The 17,639-nt window shown below is 41.5% G+C and overlaps 1 protein-coding gene across 2 annotated transcripts; it reads left to right on the top strand.

The window, feature by feature from the left end:
- The first annotated feature begins 1,565 nt into the window (after window positions 1-1,565).
- On the top strand, window positions 1,566-17,364 carry PLEKHS1 (pleckstrin homology domain containing S1). 2 transcript variants are annotated; one of them, XM_059477166.1, is made up of 15 exons: window positions 1,566-1,666; window positions 3,243-3,377; window positions 3,797-3,888; window positions 3,980-4,086; window positions 5,473-5,607; window positions 6,786-6,861; window positions 7,520-7,627; window positions 8,271-8,366; window positions 10,024-10,134; window positions 11,099-11,214; window positions 12,514-12,723; window positions 12,949-13,050; window positions 13,430-13,565; window positions 14,285-14,380; window positions 16,065-17,364. In XM_059477166.1, the coding sequence occupies exons 2-14, from the start codon at window positions 3,347-3,349 to the stop codon at window positions 14,351-14,353; spliced, it is 1,389 nt and encodes a 462-aa protein (XP_059333149.1). In that variant the 5' UTR covers window positions 1,566-1,666; window positions 3,243-3,346; the 3' UTR covers window positions 14,354-14,380; window positions 16,065-17,364. The 2 variants fall into 2 exon arrangements, with proteins under 2 accessions (XP_059333149.1, XP_059333148.1); XM_059477165.1 differs by having other exon boundaries at window positions 10,021-10,134.
- The last annotated feature ends 275 nt before the right edge of the window (window positions 17,365-17,639 follow it).

The following is a 17,639-nucleotide window of genomic DNA, read 5'->3' as shown; positions in this document are numbered from 1 at the left end:
GTCAAATTTACAGTTGTTTGAATTAAATAAATGATGATTTATGGAAATATTGAGCATTACATCAATAAAGGCCTTTTGTAAAAAATTTCTTGTGTATATCTTGTTTGTCACTTGATCTGGTAAAACAAAAACCAACCAAGATATGTCCCAGTCCTTTTCTCTTTAAGGAATGCAGGTGGTCTCTGCCATCTTTTCAGGAGGAGGTTTACAGTGTTATTGGAAAGGTAGATTAGAGAAGTGATTTGGCATTGGGTGACTTGGGTTGGACAGGCCTCGTCCTCTCTTGAAGTAAACCAAAGGTAGTGGAAGTATTTTATTGGAAATACCATGTTCCACCAGTGCTTCATCTTGCCCTTTATACAGTAAATTGTACAGTGCTCTAGCAGTGCATGTGAAAGTGTTCTCCCTGTTGCTTCTGCTCCATCTTAAGCTATTTTCTGGAATTAAGGATGTTCCAGGTTTACCATGGACAGCCAACATTTCAGTATTTGTTACTTTTCTAGAGGGTCTTTCATGTCTTTTTAGTTCATTAGTGTTTATTTGCTTGAGGTCTAGCCTGTTTTTAAATTTCTGTGAACAATATTCCCCTGTGTCCAGAACTTCAGGACAGTTCCAATATATGAGATACAGAAAGATCAACATAAAATACCTGAATACAGTGCCTGAGAGGAAAGGAGCATGGAAAGATTAACTTAGAGAAGAAGTGAAAGACAGACACACATCCCCTTGTGTCAGGACCAGGATCTCTGCTAGATAAGATTGCTTTAGATCATGTCCAGATAAAATTAATATTATTTAAAAAGAAAATTGTGTACCACCAGCCATCAGCCCTGAGTGGTGATGCTGACAGAGCTGGGAGCTGTGCAGCCCATGAGCCCACTCAGAGTGAGGAGCCCCTGAACCCCTTCACTCCAGCAGAACCAGCTTGCTGAACAGTGATTTAAAAAGCTGCAAAATTTTTTCGTTTTTTTCCCTGGTCAAATTTATGACTGTTTTCTATGGGAAAGCAATTCCCTTGCCATCTGCAGGATTAGCCAGATGGTTTAGTGTGTAAATCCACTTTCATTATTGATACACTGAACGTTTCTGGAGAGAATCCCAAAAATTCACTTTCAGCCAAGATTAACACTGAAATTACATTGTCATGACAGAGGCAGCACAAGAAATCCTGCACCACCATTGTATGTTTAACTAAATGCTGTTTAAATCTGAAATTGGTTTCAATTTATGATACTTTTATGATCTTTTAGGGTTCTTACTGCCACTGTATATTCCAGCCATGGGTGGATATTATGATTTAGAAACAGCTCAGGAAATGAGGGGACTGTTCAGAAAGCTGAACCAACAAAACCAGGCTGTGTCTAGGTTGTTTTTCTATGTGGGAGACATTTATCACTGCCTCAAATGTGCATATTTTTCATTGCTTCTAAGTGAATATTAATCTTCTGGATTTCCCCTTTCCAGAGCAGTCTTTAGTTACTTCCCATGCAGAAACAGGAATTTCCTTGTGGGTCATATTTCAGGTGTTTGTAGGACTATAAGAGGGCAGTCACAATGCAGGGTGAGGACTCGTCATGTTTTGCTGCAGGAGGCAGTGCAGGGAATCTGGATTTACCTGAAAGTGTGTTTCTCTAATAACCTTCTTCACCATGAAGACATTTTGCTTGTAAGTATTAACACAGTTTGTTTTCCTTGTCTTGGAAATTTTTGAAGTTTTATAACAGCTTTCATCATAATGATTTGAGGCATTTTATTTGCGTTTTGACTGAAATGTCTCATTGCATTTCAAAAGGTTTGAAGCAATCAAATCCCTTAATGCCTGGCATACAAAAATCTGAGGGGGTATAATCATGGAATTGGCATTTTCTGTTTTGAATTAGGCATAACCTGTTTACAATGTTGCTTTCAGTTGAAAAGACAATTAGATGTAACAATTAAAAAGTTTTTCCCAAAAGGCAGAGTGAGATAGCACAACTAATCTCACGGGTATTTGTCTTCCTACATGCAAATCTTGACTTTTACTGACATCCAGAAGAGACTTTTATCCTGCCAGAGACTCTTGGAACATTGTTTTGTAGTAATTGCATTGTTTGCCAGTTGAGGTGACTGTCAGTCACACTGAACAGAACAATACATTGCCTTTCATTGCAACCCCAGGTGTGTGCCCCTACTATTGACTTTGTGTACAGTCATTTTTAGTTTTGGAAATTGCTTTTTTGTCCTTTTATTTTTCTGGTAGGCAACAGATGAAAACTCTAGAAGCAAATTTCATAACAGTTTATCACGGCATTTATACAACAAATCTTTCTTCCCAAATGGCAGAAATTGCAAAGGTTTCCCTGAAAAAACAACTCAAAAAAAATACAGACAGAAATGTGCAGAAACCTCTGATGGACCTAAGTTTGCAGTGGTTCATTCCCATTTACAGCCTGGAACAGGAGGAATGAAAGTCTGTAGCTTTAGGTGTGCCTCAGGGGTAAAATTCCATGTGTAACCCACTCTACTCCTGACTGGACCATGTTTACTTTTGGCACCATGGAGCAAATCACTGAAGAAAGGGAGACAGAGGAAAGCCCTTAAATCTCTCACTGCAGCCAGGGTTCTCAGTAAAGAGCCAGAGAGCAGCACTTGTAATCCTTCAGAATTTCCCAGGAGAGGCTCTGTGGCTTCAGGTGGCACAAGAGGGTCTGTGTAACCTCCTTGTAGGTACAACAACTTGCAGCCAAGACCTGATTTTGCAGGGAATGAGAGTCTTGAGGTAAGGCAAAGGGAACTTTTGAAAAGGCATTGTATGAATAAAACAAATTTTCAAATCATTAAAATTGCCATAGTAACTTAACTGTATTTTCTACATATGTTTTAAACTCTTTAGGCCAAGTTATACCCGATTTGTACAGGACTAATCATACTGGCAAAGCAGTGTCAGAAACATACATGAGTGCAGTATTCCTAGGTTACAGGTGTTGTGACTAGTGCAAAAGAAAGGGACAAATGAAGTTCTCTTGGCAGTTCTCATCGCTTCTAAGCAAATTGTCTTTTTGGCTTATGAAAGTAGATAATATTTGTTATTTGTAATTTTGTGATTGTATTATAAAATAACAAATATAGCACACAGTGTATAATTTAATATTATATAAAACTATTTCTGAATATATTTAAATTAATAGTTATTATGGCTGTTTTATGTATTTTGGTCATCAGTATGAAAATTAACCATTGTAAGATTTTTTTTTTCTCAACAGTAATTGTGTGTGCAGTGAAATGCTGTTCTGCAGCAAGCAAACTAAAAGGAATTAGCTTCAACATTTTTGCTCTTTTTGTTATCCGAGTGAAAGAAACAATCAGGATGGCTTCTACAAATAAAAGAAATTCTGCAGGTACAAAATTTCTTATACTAAAATTTGTCAGTGGTAAAGCTGTGAGATGATCTATCCTTACCTGAATGCCATCTATTAATTTCTTTTGGGGTGCATTTCAGATCACTAATTATGAAGCTAAATAAGACCAGACCCCAAAAGTTAAATAAGATCAATTAAATAATGCAGCAGCTCATGATATCTTCTAAACCCCTACATTTTCACTACCATTACTTTGCAGTTTGGGCCAGTTGTCAGCATTAACACCAGGGAAGCAGGGCCCGGCTCTATATTTTATAGCCTTGATTTATGTTTGTTTTATGGCCATTTAAGCACAGAAACCCAGTGCTAAGCAACAATTTCCAGTTCAAACAGGTCTTTTTAAAGAGATTAATTGGCAGCAAGTTCAGTAATGGTGCTGTTCATTTCTCTTTGATTAGTGAGAATTCAAAATACATTTTGCCCTGAAGGTGGAGTCTGCAAGCACGGATTCCTCATCAAATCACCACCTCTGCAACTTTTCAGCTCACAGGTATACCAGCACAGATTAGTCATATTCCAGCAGTCCCTCATATCTGCTGTCCTGAATTTTAATGAGACACAAATTGCTTTCTCTTTGGCAGAATTCCTGGAAAAGGCGTCTGTTTGTCCTGTCCAAGTCCAGCACAGGGAATTACATCCTGAAGTATCTAAAAGGCCAACACGTGAAAGGCTCCATAGCTGTTGATCAGTATGTAGCTAAAATGCATCACCTTTTTTATTTTGAGTCATGTATCAGCACTCTGCAATGGCCACTGATTGTGCAAGCACTTGAACAAGTCAAGATTGGGTTCTTGGTTCAAACCCAATGAACTCCACAAAAGAGTCCCTTGGGATTTGTAGGCTTTGGGTGTAGTTATGATAAATGTAGAAGTGAAAATCCTGAATTGCTTTGTTGTGATTTGCTTTTGTGTGAGTGATTGTGATGTATCTGCCAGTGAGAAACCTGGCCTGGCTCCACGATCCCACAGGCTGTGTTCCTGCATCCCAGGCTGTGTCCCTGCAGTAAAACACATTTCACCTCCTGTGAGACAGTGCCATGCTTTCACTCACAGGTCAGTCAGGACAGGCTGTGCCACTCTCAGCTGTGGCACACACCCTTTCCCAGCTTGCAGCTCCACAAGGTGCTTTGCAGCTTTGTGCAAAGGTCTCCTGACTTTCTCATAACCCTTTGGGCTGATCATGGTTGCTCACTGCCTCTTATTCTGCCAAGAAATCGCCCTGCTTGGCCCATTTAGGTTGTTTTTTTCCATCCTGTCAGCACATGCCTACTGCAGCAGGACTGAGTGTCACTGCCTTTGGACTGGCGCCCTTTACCATGCCAGGGGTGGTATGAAATATGCACAAGGGAAACAGAAAATTTAATGGGAAATGTAAATATTTCCTGTCAGATCTAGAGGTTAATACTCCAGGCTCCTGGAATTGTTAGGCAAAGAGGTCACTCACCACATTGCTGTTGTGCTTCTTCCATTAAAAGAATTTACATTGTGAAGATTTCAAAAATACTGCAGCTTGCTCAGTGGTCTGTGGTTACATTATTACCATAATTATTGTTGTTATTACTTTTATTAATTTGGCTTATTGGAGGTTAATGGAAGTAGTGCTTCAAGTATCCATTAAGAGTACTTCTGTTCCTCTTCCCCTCCATTAAAACTCTATTAATATACAATTAGTTTCAAATCGTTGTTTTATAGTGGTTAAAAAACTTCCACAATAATTTTTTCTTACTATTGTTTCTTTTCAAGATTCTGAATTAAACCAAAACCCCCTTTTTTCCAGAAATGAAGATCCATAGTCTGGGGACTTGGGAAAAGTTAATTTTATATATTTTGCCTGGAGACTTTCTTTGTTGAAAGACCACCTCTTTTGAATGTGTGCATTTATTTTCTTGAGCAGTTTTTTCTGTGGAAAAATGTTTAACTTTCCCCTTGCAGATCTCATTATATATATTATGCTGTGCTCAGAGTAGAAGCTGGACTTTTACATACATTTGTATGTAACTGTGTAGAGTTATTTGTATGTAACTGTGTAGAGTTATATAGTTATAAAACCATGTTTCCTATGGTTATCTTCACAGAATCATAAGTATTCAAGTTGGCATAAGTAATGCTGAAATTATGGAAACGGTGAGGAAGATGTTTAAATGCCTTCCTGAGCAGGTGATGTCCATCAGCACTGGAAACAGATGTTACTACCTCATTGGGGACAGCAGGTGGGCAAAAGCAGTGGGACAGTGCTGTTAAACCACTGTAGCACTAAGCTGTGCCCCAAGGAAAGGTCCTGCTCCATCACAGCCTCTCCCTTCCCTTCTGTGTCCCAGCTACTGATGGCCCAGCTCTGGGATGAGGGGATTCAGCTGCCTGGTCCAATGGAAAACAGCTTTTTTCTGTGGCATAGCCTCCATTTACTCATGGCTGGGTTAATTTTTTGCTGGTCCAGGCAGGTGCGCTCCCCTTCCCTGCAGCCACCCGGTCACAGCAGCCAGCGTGTGAAAGCAGAGGGAGCACAGGGATGGCAGGGGGATGGCAATGGCAGTGCCATTTCAAACTGTGCTGCTCAGGGCACAGGAAAGAGCAGAGAGCTTTGTTTGCCTCCTCACCCAGAAGCTCCTGGGAGGTAGAGAAGGTTCTGCTCCTCATGGATAAACCACAATATTGCCTGAAATCTAGGTTATTAATCAAGGGAAACAGACTGAAGGCAAAACTTCTCCTGAAGGAAACAGATCCCCAAAGTGCTGGCTGGGGCTTTTGCTGCAGCAGGGGCGTGCAGTTTGTGCTTTTTCAGGCTGGAATTGAGTCCTGAAGAGGGGCAGGAGCTGTTTCTGTGGAGGTGATCAGCCAAAGCTCAGGTGAGGGAGGAGGATGTTGGTCACCCTGCTCCTGTACTGCTGGTTCCCAGCATCTCCTATTCAGTTTCCCAGTCACGAGCACATCAGGGGGAATTTTTGCTTTTTTTTTGCAGAAGAGCAGCTGATGTGTGAAATTCTGATAAGAAGAAAAACACATACCTGGGTGCTGCTTGAGCGTGGCATCCAAAGCTTCCCCCTGGGGCGCGGCTCTCGCAGCCCACGCTCCTGGGAAGCATTCCTCAATTAATCCAGCTAAATCCACTGCAAGCATGAAAAACAGCTTCAACAGCCCTTCCATGGCAGGTTTCTCATCCTGGTGGCTCAAATGCATTCATTCCCAAGCCTTGTTAGCTCTCTGAGTCAGACTTTGCCATCTGGCTATGACCACACAAGCACTCCTTCCTGAGAGGCAGGTACAGGGTTTTTCCCCTTGATCTCAGGAATTTTTGGTTTGGGCCCCGTAGGAAGAAGTAAGTAGGCAAAAGAATTGGCCTTGTGTGTTACCTGTCAGTAAGTTTTCACTCCTCTTGTTCCCACTTCAGGCAGGAAATAGATGACTGGGTCACTCTGATATCTTCAGTCTGCAGGGAGGACACAAGAAGTGGATGCTGCCCTCAGGTGACATGTTACTGTACTTTATTGTAGGGGAAAAAAAAGGTATTTCTCTTTTTCATTAAAAAACTGTGCAAAGGAATTTTCCTGATCGTTGCCTTGCAAGTTGCCTCTGACCTTGGTTATTCAGAAATTCATTTTCATATAAATCCTGTGCCCTGGCTTTACGCATCAAGCAGGCATTGCTCAGTCTGTCTGCACAGGGATTGATTTTACATTGAAGAAATCTCTTTGAAGAGTTGGCTATATGGAAACGAGGGGAAGGTTGATATTATGCTGCAATGAACCACACCTGTGATGCATCAGAGTGAAAACTTGTGTGTTATACTTAGGGTGTAGATTTCAGATATATTTACATGTTGTTTTACATCAGTCAATGTCATGAATCAGCTGGAAGCCCTGGTAGTTCAAGCTCAGGCCCAAGTTTCTGCACTTTGTTAACCAGCCAGGCCCACCAGCTTAGACTCAGCACTAAGTGCTCACATCCCTGCAGCTTCCACACAGCTCAGAATGCAAGCAGGGCACATTTATGTCTGCCTGAAAAATGCCATGCAGACAATGCCTCTGAGCCATTAGAAATAAAATATTCTCTAGTGAGATGTGTCAGTACATTTTAGCCCACACCCAGCAGGTGCCTGTTTTCTTATACTTCCTTTATTTCTAGAACCAAGGTCTTCCAAATCCAGAAGTCAGAAGTCGGACTTCCTCTTTGCCACTATTCTTGAGTTCTGTAGACATGGCCAGCTTTCCAGACAGGCAAAGCTGCCAGGAGGTAAACAAATTAACTGTCCTTCATCATGACTCTGTGCCTAGGCATGACTGTGACATTTCTTTTGCATAGTTGGTTTTTCTCCATCAAAAGTTGTTCAGAGTTTCTGCAGTGGGTGCCTGGGTGGTCTCTTCTGGTGGGGTTCCTGAGCAGGACCTGGTGTAACACCACAAAGGAAATACTTTAAGAGGCAAGTCTGCATGTAAGTGGGGGCAATGAGAGATAGTCCTCACTGGTTGTCTCAACTGACTGGCAAATTTTAGTGAACATTAAGTAAACTCTTGAAGATTTGCTTTGACATGCCTTGGCAGAGGCATGTGATGATTGTTTTGGCAGCTGCTAGCCACATTCCTCCTGATTTGTGATTGTGCTTTTATTTCTTTCTCTCTTTTTAGGCTGTAAAGCTTAGAGGAGAGTTCAGATCCAATTCCTCTCTGCCTTTCTGACTTTCCCCTCAATATTAAAATAGAAGGGATAGAAAACATTGCTGCTGTCCCACAGCAATTGCAGTCCAGTGTCGGGGTGGAATAGCAGCCAAGGAATTGCTGAGTTTCTGTAGTCACAAAGCTCTGTGAGGAAGCTGAATGTGGGTCAGGCACCTCCAGTGTATCTTTATGAGGAGTGAACTTTTTTGCTTTTCATCCAGGAGAATGGTTCCTCAGAAGACAAGAACAGGCCTTATTCAGATCCTGGCCCCCATCAGGCTCAGTGTGACTCGCCAAGAGGAGTTTGTCCAAGCCTGGTGAGCAGAGCAAATCAAACAGCTCTTACCTTGTTCCATCTGCACAAGTGAATAATTTGCTTTTATCTCACCTGGCTATCTGTGACTACAGATTATCCACCTACTTTCCCAGCACATCGAGTTGATTTCCATTATTAAAACTTACTAAGTATTTAGTCTATTTTCTTGTTTACCACTGAAAATGATCTTCTAAAACTTGCTTGAAATACCTGTGTTCAGGTGTTTTGGAGTCAGAGCCCCAGAGTTTCTGTGCAGCAACTGCAAATTGTGGCAGCTCTCACAAACTTGATGAAGAAAGCTCTGCACTGGTTGAGGATTTGTCCCTCCCTGCACATTTCTCAGCTGTGCCACAGTTGTTCCTAAATGGTTTATTTCTTCAGCCTTTGCCAGTAGCAATCGAGTCAATGTAACTAAATTACAGAACAAGAGCTTGTTAAATTGAGGCACGTCTTAGAACTGACCTTCTGTCAGCATTAATATGTCCTCAAGTGATTTCACTTCCATATCTAGCAGGAGCGATTTGGAAAGATAAAAAGACGAATGTTATCTTGTATTAGTGGCTAAGTGTTCTGACCTGTGTTCCCTGAGCCAGTGCCTGCAGCAATTTTCCTCTGCTGTGGATTTGCAGCAGGGCCAAGAGGACAGAAGGCACAACCAAGGCTCTTCCACACCCCTCAGCAGCTCAAACCCATCTTTAGTGACAGCTTATGCATTGAACTCTGGCCTGGAGTGGCTGGGATGCAGGGCAAAGAGTCTGTTCTGCTATCACAGCTAGCAGGGTGGTAAATCACACGCTGCAATCACCATCCTTGTATATAGGCTGACAGCAAGTGTGAGATAATGCAGCTAAATTTAGTGGAAAGAAGTGAATAGTTGAAACTACATTGCAATGCCATGGGCAGTCAGCATAGCCCAGCTGATGCACAGCACTTTATAAAGTTGCAGTAATTCACTTGTGAGTCTGAGCTCTGAAATGCACTGAGTTAACCCTGGGTCTGATTTTAACCAGTCCTGCTCTGGGTATATGTCAAGAATTTCTTTGTGTCTCTTCCTTGTGCATACCTTTTCTGTCTTATTCATTAATTCTTCTCATTCCTACAATGCCTCTGAGAGCAGGTATTATATGCAGCTGTTCAAGCTGGGACAGGCTGACCATGGGGGTTGGGAGATAAGGAATTTGGATTTTAGCTTCTTAGCCTGAAGCAGAGGGAATGGCACAAAGCTCATGTTTCTGGTTTGGCATGTGTGAAAAATAAATACACTTGCTGTATAGAGAACAAGAAACAACAATATTTGTCCATTGGATAAAAATATTTCTCTTGCCTCATAAGTTTAACATCTGCTAACATCTCTGGACCTATTCTCTGCTCAGTGACATGCAGACAACTGGCTTCCTAACTAATCCCTTGTATTTATTTCCTTTTAGCAGTGTGAGTCCCCATTTCAAGCATCTGATGTGTTCTTATTGGTGGTTCCCTCATCCAGGCCCAGATCTTGAAAACTCTTTGTTAAGTAATTGTCACTCATGCAAACAGGAAGTATCTTACCATGTTTTCTGTGAATATTTGCTGATTCTGTTACTTCTCCACAAAAAGGGGGAAACGCATGTTAATCTGTACAACTGAGCCTGTTAAATACAAACCCATTCTTTCAGCAGGATAAAATTCTGGGAGGAAGTGAGGAAAACCTGCTGTTGTCAGATCCAGAGGAAAACATGCAAAAGGACGAAGAAGATTATTACCAAACTCCCAGCAGTGTTTTAGCTAAGGTAGTTTATCAGCTGTGGGTTCTGCTGCCCTGTTAACATCTCCAAGGACACAGGAGACATTTAATGAGCCAAAGAGGAGCTGGTAGGAGGAACCACTTGTACCTTGCAAAAGGAATACATAGATAAAGCACTAGGTAATAGAGCTTTCATTTATACAAGAAAACAAAATACACTAGACTCATTCAAAGGATCTTCCTGGTGGAAAGTGGGATTTGGACAAAAACATTGCTGATTTTGTTGAAATTCCCCAAATTGACTGTTTCATTGTTAATGGCTTTTGCCTGTTGTATAATGGGGTAGGGTTGGGGTTTTTTCCTGAAATTGGAAGCTTCATTTAGAGAATGTAACAGTACATTAGTTTTATGTATTTTGAAATGTAATTCTGTTGAAAAACCAGTACACTGCATAAAAGCAGTACTTTTAAAACACTGCAGTACATTTTGGTATCTGCATTTCACTGTGAAACAAGGCAGCAGGAGAAATCATGCTGTTGATTTTATACAAATTTTGACACCCAATTTGGGAAGCTGAGGAGAAGATAAGTGGTCAGGAGAAGTGGTCAGTTTTCTGCAGAAGTCACAGGCTGTACATCAGACTGAAGGACATTAAAAATGGTGATGTGGTGACATAATCTAAGTGCTTTAAGTCAAGCATACCCAAGTACAAGTCTCCTTTTTCAGCCTGCTTAAATTAAAAAGCAACTTTTTTTTTTTTTTTTTTTTTTTTTTTTTTTTTTTTTTTTTTGTGGTAGTACTTCAGAATAATTCCAGCATTAACTTTTAAGTTTCGAGCACCTTTCTAGCTCCCAGTTTCTGGGAATTGACTGATTTGAGGAAATCCAGGCTAAATTAGCCAATATGTTTAAACAGCAGGAGCAGAGAACAAAATAAGGAAATCAATGGGGGTTTCTTCTGTAGGCAGGGCAGTGACATTAATGTCCTCTATTGCTGTGTGTTTCTGACAGTGCACTACTGAAGTATCAAGGCCTGACCCTACAGCTGAGCCTGATGTCCCTGAGCAAGAGAAGCCAGAGCAGAACAGCCCAGTAAAGGAGAACATTTATATGTCAATGAAATCAATGTAAGTAACAACTTCATTAAGGTTTTGGAAATTGAATGTGGCACAGCAATAGAGATAGAGCTGACATCTCTGGTGTTTGTGAACTAAGACCCAACAAGGACTCCTTCAAACAAGATGCAGCCTCTAGATCTTGTTACACAAAGTTCAGCATTCATGGAAACACTGGAGTCAAATTCAAACTCCTTAACATGAAATTTAAGCTCACACTGCAGACTCCTGCATTTTCAAGGCTCTAACTGTACAATGCAGCACCTTTTGTTGACTCACACTTATTCTGAGTTTTCATGACAGCCGCTCACCACTTCACTGAGTCACTGCAGCCGAACTCCAACAACCTTTCAGACCAGTGCTCTCCAAAGCAGGCAGCATATCTAGAGGTTAAAAGAGAAAGGTAGAGATGGGGCATTAGCTCCCAGCTTTTCCATGAAGAAGTTGTGTGAGTTGGGACACATCCTCCCTTTCATTTTGCCGTCCAAAGAGCAGCTCTGTTGCTGTGTGTTTTGAAGGTACAGTGTCACAAAGAATGACCTGAACTTTGTGTCGCAGCTCTAGGGCCACAAGGAAACTTTACAACCTCCACAATACAGCACTGAATACTGAAGAGAATTGTGCCTGCAGGGTGAAGTTCCTCCTGAGCCAGAGGAGGGGTCAGTAGCTGTGTTAGCTGTGGCCTGACACCTACAGACAGTCAGATCGTGGGCCACATGGAGGGAGGCAACTGGAAATGCAGACCCACTAACCAGACAATCCCAATAGATTAATTAAAGCTTGTCTGTGTCTCTGGGACCCCTCCAGAGGGAATAACTATAAAAACTTCACAAGGTTAGGCCATCTGAGTTAAAATTTACAAAGAACAGCTTTTGCTACTAACCCTGGTCTTGTTTGGGCCACAGTGGGGAGTCAGCTCCAGGCAATATAAGGCTTATCAAATAAAACTAAAATTATTTCAAGTAGTTCTCAGTTATCACATCTCTCAAGGGACAGCTTTACATCCTTGCAGAACCCAGCACAGCAAAGGCCAACAATCTGTACTCAGTTTCTTTGTCAAGGCATGCTGTTAGCTGAAATGTTTCCAGGCTTAATAAATAGTTTTTGCATACTGAAAATGTTTATTTTGAGATTTATGGTCCATTTTTAGAAGGGCTGTTTATTTTACTTCGGTTTTATTTTGTCCACTGGATATTCTACAAGAACTTGTTATTCTTTGCTTTATTGAGGGCTGCTTGATCCCACTTCAAACACAGCAAGAGTGCCTGGAATTGCCAAACCCCTTAATTTTTTATCATCATTCCTCTTTAGTAAGCTGCTGGACGAGACATGCCAGCTCACGTGCAGGCGTGATGGGCTCCCATCCCCTCCCAAATGCCAGAGCAACAGTGCACGTCCAAGAGACCTGGGAGCAGAAAAAGGCACAAAATTCCCAGAAAGCAACACCAGCCTGCAGCCAACCCTCCAGAGAAGGCAAAGCTCATTACCCCTCTCAGTGGTTCACTTGTCCATACTGCTCAGGTAAGTGTCTTCTCCAGCTGGTAGCAGAGGAGACAGACCTGTTCATGGGTTTCACTTTGCCAAGCCTGTCAGCATTTCAGAGGCACTTTAGTCATGCTTTTAGTCATAGCATTCAGTTTTAGGGGGTCTGCAAGGAGCAGGGAGTTGGACTCAGAAATCCTTATGGGTCCCTTCCAGTTTGAGCTGTTCTGTGATTCTGTGGTCTCTGATGTTTTTCTCTCACAGTCAAGTTACAGATGAGATGCAGCTGCAGAAATTGGATATTTTCGTACCCCTGGCTGATATTAACAATTACCTGAAACTTACTGAAGCAGCAGGACGAATATGGTAAGTCTGATGTCGTGTGGCAGTGCCTGTGAGATGGGAATAAGTGTCAGGCACAGAAGTGTTCAGCTGCAGACACCCATGTGCAGTTTTGGCAGGGCAGAACAGGACAGAGGCAGGGCTTGCTGGCACTTCAGTGATTCCTTCTGCTCTTTCTGATTCTTTTTGTACTGGAGTTTGTATTTCAAATGCTGTTGTAAAGAAGAATCCAGCATGCTGTGGAATAATTAGTGATGGTTTCAACCAGAACCAGATCAAAAATGTGCAAAGTCATTGAACGTGTGTGTCATTTCCAGGGGGCAGCCCCATAAATGCAATCCTGTCCAAAAGTGCAGTGACACAGGACATCCTGTGTGTTTCCTTTGCTCTCTGCCCTCCTCAGTGTCTCACAGTGGGCTGGTCCTCTCAGGCTGGGGTGCTTGTTCAACCACGGAGACCACGTGGTGGCTGTGAATGATCTGCAGCCTCAGGGTGTGGAGGAGGCTTTCTTCTTCATCAGCAGGTCCACCAGAAAGGAGGTAAGCTTGACTAATCTTGACTCAAATGTATGAGCCAAATGAGAAAGCAATTCCCTTTTTTGCATTTCAATTCCAGCCAGTTTCCTCTGGTCTAGGTTTGGCATGGGTAACTCCAGCACCCAGTATCTCCTCAGCATCAGTGTCTGTGGGGAACACAAGCACTGCAGAGTTTGAAGAAGAGTTTGAGCAACACCAAGAGATGTTACTGGGCAACCATAAACTGGAGTTACTTGGGATATTTTTGCCTAATGCATATAAATTGCAAGTTTTGGGAAATAAACCGTTGCCTCCAGGGATGTGTGGTTACAGTGGTTTGGGTATTGAGGGCAGAGCCCTGGACTCCTATGTCCCATTGCTTATCAAGCACTGCACATGTCCTTGTGTGAGACTGGGTTTTTTGAAGAACATGGGACATTTCTAAGATGTTCTTTGACCCAGCTGTGATCCATAACGTGTTTCTGAACTCATATTTCAGTATCAGGTTCATGACCTATATCCAAACACATTCATATTTGAATTCTGCTGAGAAGGCTGAGGTCATGAGATGCTGTTGCCATCTAAAGAAAGGAAAGCCAGTCTCAGCAAGGAAAAAAAAAAATACTCATCTCTCTTTATGGAGAATTTTTATTTAGCTAGTTCAAACACAAGTCAGATAATTGCACAAATATTGACCAGATATAAAAAGCTATAAAAATATTCCTTTTTTTTTCTTTTTTAAGGTGAAACTTACTATATGTAGGATTCCACATTCAGATACCTTTCATGCTAAAGGCTGCTCATGTTCCTGAAAAAAAAAAAATGACCTCAATGATTAAGTAAGTGCCAAAACTCAAGGGGAAAGATCAGGGAGGAAAAGGTGATATATGTACAGATAATCATCTTCCTGAGCTGCCAGACATCTTTTGTTGCTGAAGTACAAAGAACAGAGAATGTGGATTTTGATTTATGTCCTAATAACTTATTTTGTGCCATGAATGGCATGTATTTGGCTTATATTTCACGTTGCCATGTATTTCTGTTACCTGGAAGAAAATGAGGGTCAGATCATTTACATGACCTTTGCACTGTGTATACTTTTTATTTCAGCAGGAAATACTGGTTTGTATTTGTATTGCCTCTGCTCACCTCTTTACACTGAGTTACTTTGGTTTATTACTGAACTCCTAATCACGTATAGGTGGGCAAACAACCAGCATTTGGACTAAAGCTGTGTTGTCCCTGGATTCCCCTTAGCTACAGCAAGGCTCAAGTGAGCTGAGAGCTGCAGTGCTTTAGGAAAGGCTGGTGTATAAAATGTTGTGCAGTGATTCAGTGGGGCCTCCTTTTGTCCCTCCTTTTGCCCCTTTTATTATCCAGCCACAAAGATACATCCAAGGGATGACAGGAAGAAGAGCTGGTTGGAGAAAGAATGAGTCTGGAGCACCTTTGGATTCATTGACAGCCAAGATAAGCCCTAAGTGAAAAAGGAATGAATGGATTTGAGAGTGGGAAGGGCTCACCTGATGTGTGAAAAGTAAAAGTAGCTGGGAAAACCACAGAGAGAAATGATGTATCTGAAGGCATGTGCCCTCACCCCAGTGCAAACAGTTCAATGTTTCTCACAGAGAATGTTTTGATGCTACCAAGCAGGACACAGGGATGTCACTGGTGCAGCAGGATTTCCAGAGCAAATGCTCATTTGTTTCCCAAACAAGGATGTTTCCTGTAAATATTTATTTGTGGAAATGCCTTCCTCGCATTGCTACCATAGAAACATGACCAATTTTCAGCTGATAGCACACCAAAAGGAAATTGATAAGGAACTTCAGGAGAGCTCCAGGGGGTGCCAAAAGGGAGTTTTGTCCTGTCCTAGAGTGACCTCTGTCGCTTACAGCACCATGGTGTGACATGGCAGAGCACATTCCTGTGCCCTGCATGAACATGGACACTTTGTGTGGGAATTTTCACACACCCATACTGCTGTAAAATAGATACTGGCAATATACAATGATGTGGCAACAGACAGAATCACTGGGTTTGAGTACTGATCATTTCATCTTGGCAGACACAACCAAAATAACTACTGGGTTTAGCAGGCACAGAAATACTGATATTAAGAGATTGATATAAGTTTGATTAGGGTGAATTTGGCTCAAAGGAGGTATTTATCCAGCCTCCAACAGAATAAGGCCAGGTTGACTATTACAGTAAGGAACTACACTCACTAAAAATGAGCATTGGTGTAACTTACTTCAGTAGTAAATTTGACAAATTTGCTGGGCTTTAAAAAAAAATTGTTATAAAATTTTATTCAACTGAAGATGAAAACAACATCATGTAACTCAAAGCAGGCAAGCACAAATATGTATATAATCTATTCAGACTCAGCTCCTGTTCAAAAGATTAATTTCCAGACTGAATGTTTCCACAGCCTGTCACTCCTGCCTTTGAGATAAGAGTGTTTGGGACGTGCTTGTTTCTCAAGGTGGAAAGGATCACATTTTGATTTTTCTGTTTCAGCGCTGTTCAAAGGCCTGTTTGTGCTGAATTCTGCATAAGTACAGATGGAACTCCCAGTTCTGGAACTACAGAGGCTGAAAATGGAAGAAAACACATTCCTTGGGAGCTCTGCTCCCAGGCTGCCATGGGAGTCCTTTGCTCTGCTGCTTTGAGCACAGCAGATCCATTTCTGCCCAAGGAGCCCCTGAGGGATGGGATGGGATGGATGGATGGATATCACTGTCCAGGGCTTCTTCCAGCCCTGAAACTCTGTCAGTCTGCTAGGACAGTCCTCATGGCCTGAACCCTAAAATCACAGATCACCTTCTTCAAGAGCCTCTACTGAGGATGTCATCCTCAGCCTTTCCTGGCCAAAGTTTGCCTCAGCTCTTCTGAACTTTGGAAGAAGAAAGTCCAAACTTTTCTGTCTTGTTCCAGGACTCATCTCTCTGTAAAATCAGGAAATTATTTTTTAATATTTATCCTAGACAATTTTTTTCAGAAAATTAACTTGATTTTTTCTTGCCCTATTTTCAGTGGGCATAGGGAATATTTGGATTGCCACTGTCTGCACAGAAATCTTCATTATGGAAGATGTTGTTTCTACCTATTCTCCCTTCTCTTTTTCTTAGACCAAACATTCTGCATTCTTCCATCATTTTTTCAAATACTTCCTGAAATTGGTAATGCAAGACAAATGCCTTTTGTTTCCAGTTATGGATGAACAGAGGAGGTGAGAAATTGAAATGCAAAGAATTAAATTCAAATTGAATTCAAAGAATTCAAATTCTTTTTGAATTTCATCAAAAAGAAACCCAAAGCCATGAAGCAATTTCCTAGAACTTCATGGAGAAACATTTCTCCAAAGAGGTGAATTAGTGAAGATGGTGGTGGGAGGAGAGCCACCTGCATGCAACCTGCTTGTTGAGCACTGAATGCTGCACCTCTCTGCCATGGAAGAATGTTGATTTTGGACAAAACCAGGATTTGGTTAGATATAGCATGCACAGAATAATTCCAGAATATTTTAGAGTACTGGGGGATTAATTCTGAACTTTAGTAAACAGTCACCCCATAATGTGTTACTCCATAATTGATCATTATGTCAGTTTGTACAGTGCTAAATGCAGATAATTAATGTCACATATTGGCTGATTCATAACACTTACAGAGGCACAATATGGAAATGACATTGGTACAGTAAATTCGGGTAGGATGTGTGAAGTTGTCTGCCCACATATGATAAATAAATGTCCTAACACTTTACAACACATTGTATGCTGCAAAACGCCTCATTTTCTCCTAACACAGCCCCTCCTTGCCCTGCAAAGATTACCTGTAACTTCCCAGTAATCTGCAGCTGAGTCACTTAACAGCCTATTTTTAAAAAAACTACACTTAAATAAAGATTTAGGTTGTTTCCCTGGCTGTTAATTCGTGGCAGGTTCCCATGCTGCTCTCACTCATTAGTGGCTGCTAATATTTCCCCTTGAATTCCCAAACTTGACTCATGCTCTTTCTACTCCAGCATCCAGGAAGATGGCAATTGCCCAGGAGAAAAGCAACTCCTGGAAGAGAGATAAAGTTGTGGTAAGG

This window comes from Ammospiza nelsoni, chromosome 8 (genome assembly GCF_027579445.1).
Source record: "Ammospiza nelsoni isolate bAmmNel1 chromosome 8, bAmmNel1.pri, whole genome shotgun sequence".
In the NCBI taxonomy this organism is placed as follows: domain Eukaryota; kingdom Metazoa; phylum Chordata; class Aves; order Passeriformes; family Passerellidae; genus Ammospiza; species Ammospiza nelsoni.
The sequence above is the reverse complement of the archived record's forward strand: the minus strand, read 5'-3'. Positions and strand labels throughout refer to the sequence as shown.

Excerpts from the sequence above, each read along its gene's own strand:
- PLEKHS1 (XM_059477165.1), top strand. The coding sequence starts at position 3,347 with ATGGCTTCTACAAATAAAAGAAATTCTGCAG. Across the intron at positions 6,862-7,519 it reads GAAGTGGATGCTGCCCTCAG|AACCAAGGTCTTCCAAATCC; the intron begins GTGACATGTTAC and ends CTTTATTTCTAG. Across the intron at positions 7,628-8,270 it reads ACAGGCAAAGCTGCCAGGAG|GAGAATGGTTCCTCAGAAGA; the intron begins GTAAACAAATTA and ends CTTTTCATCCAG.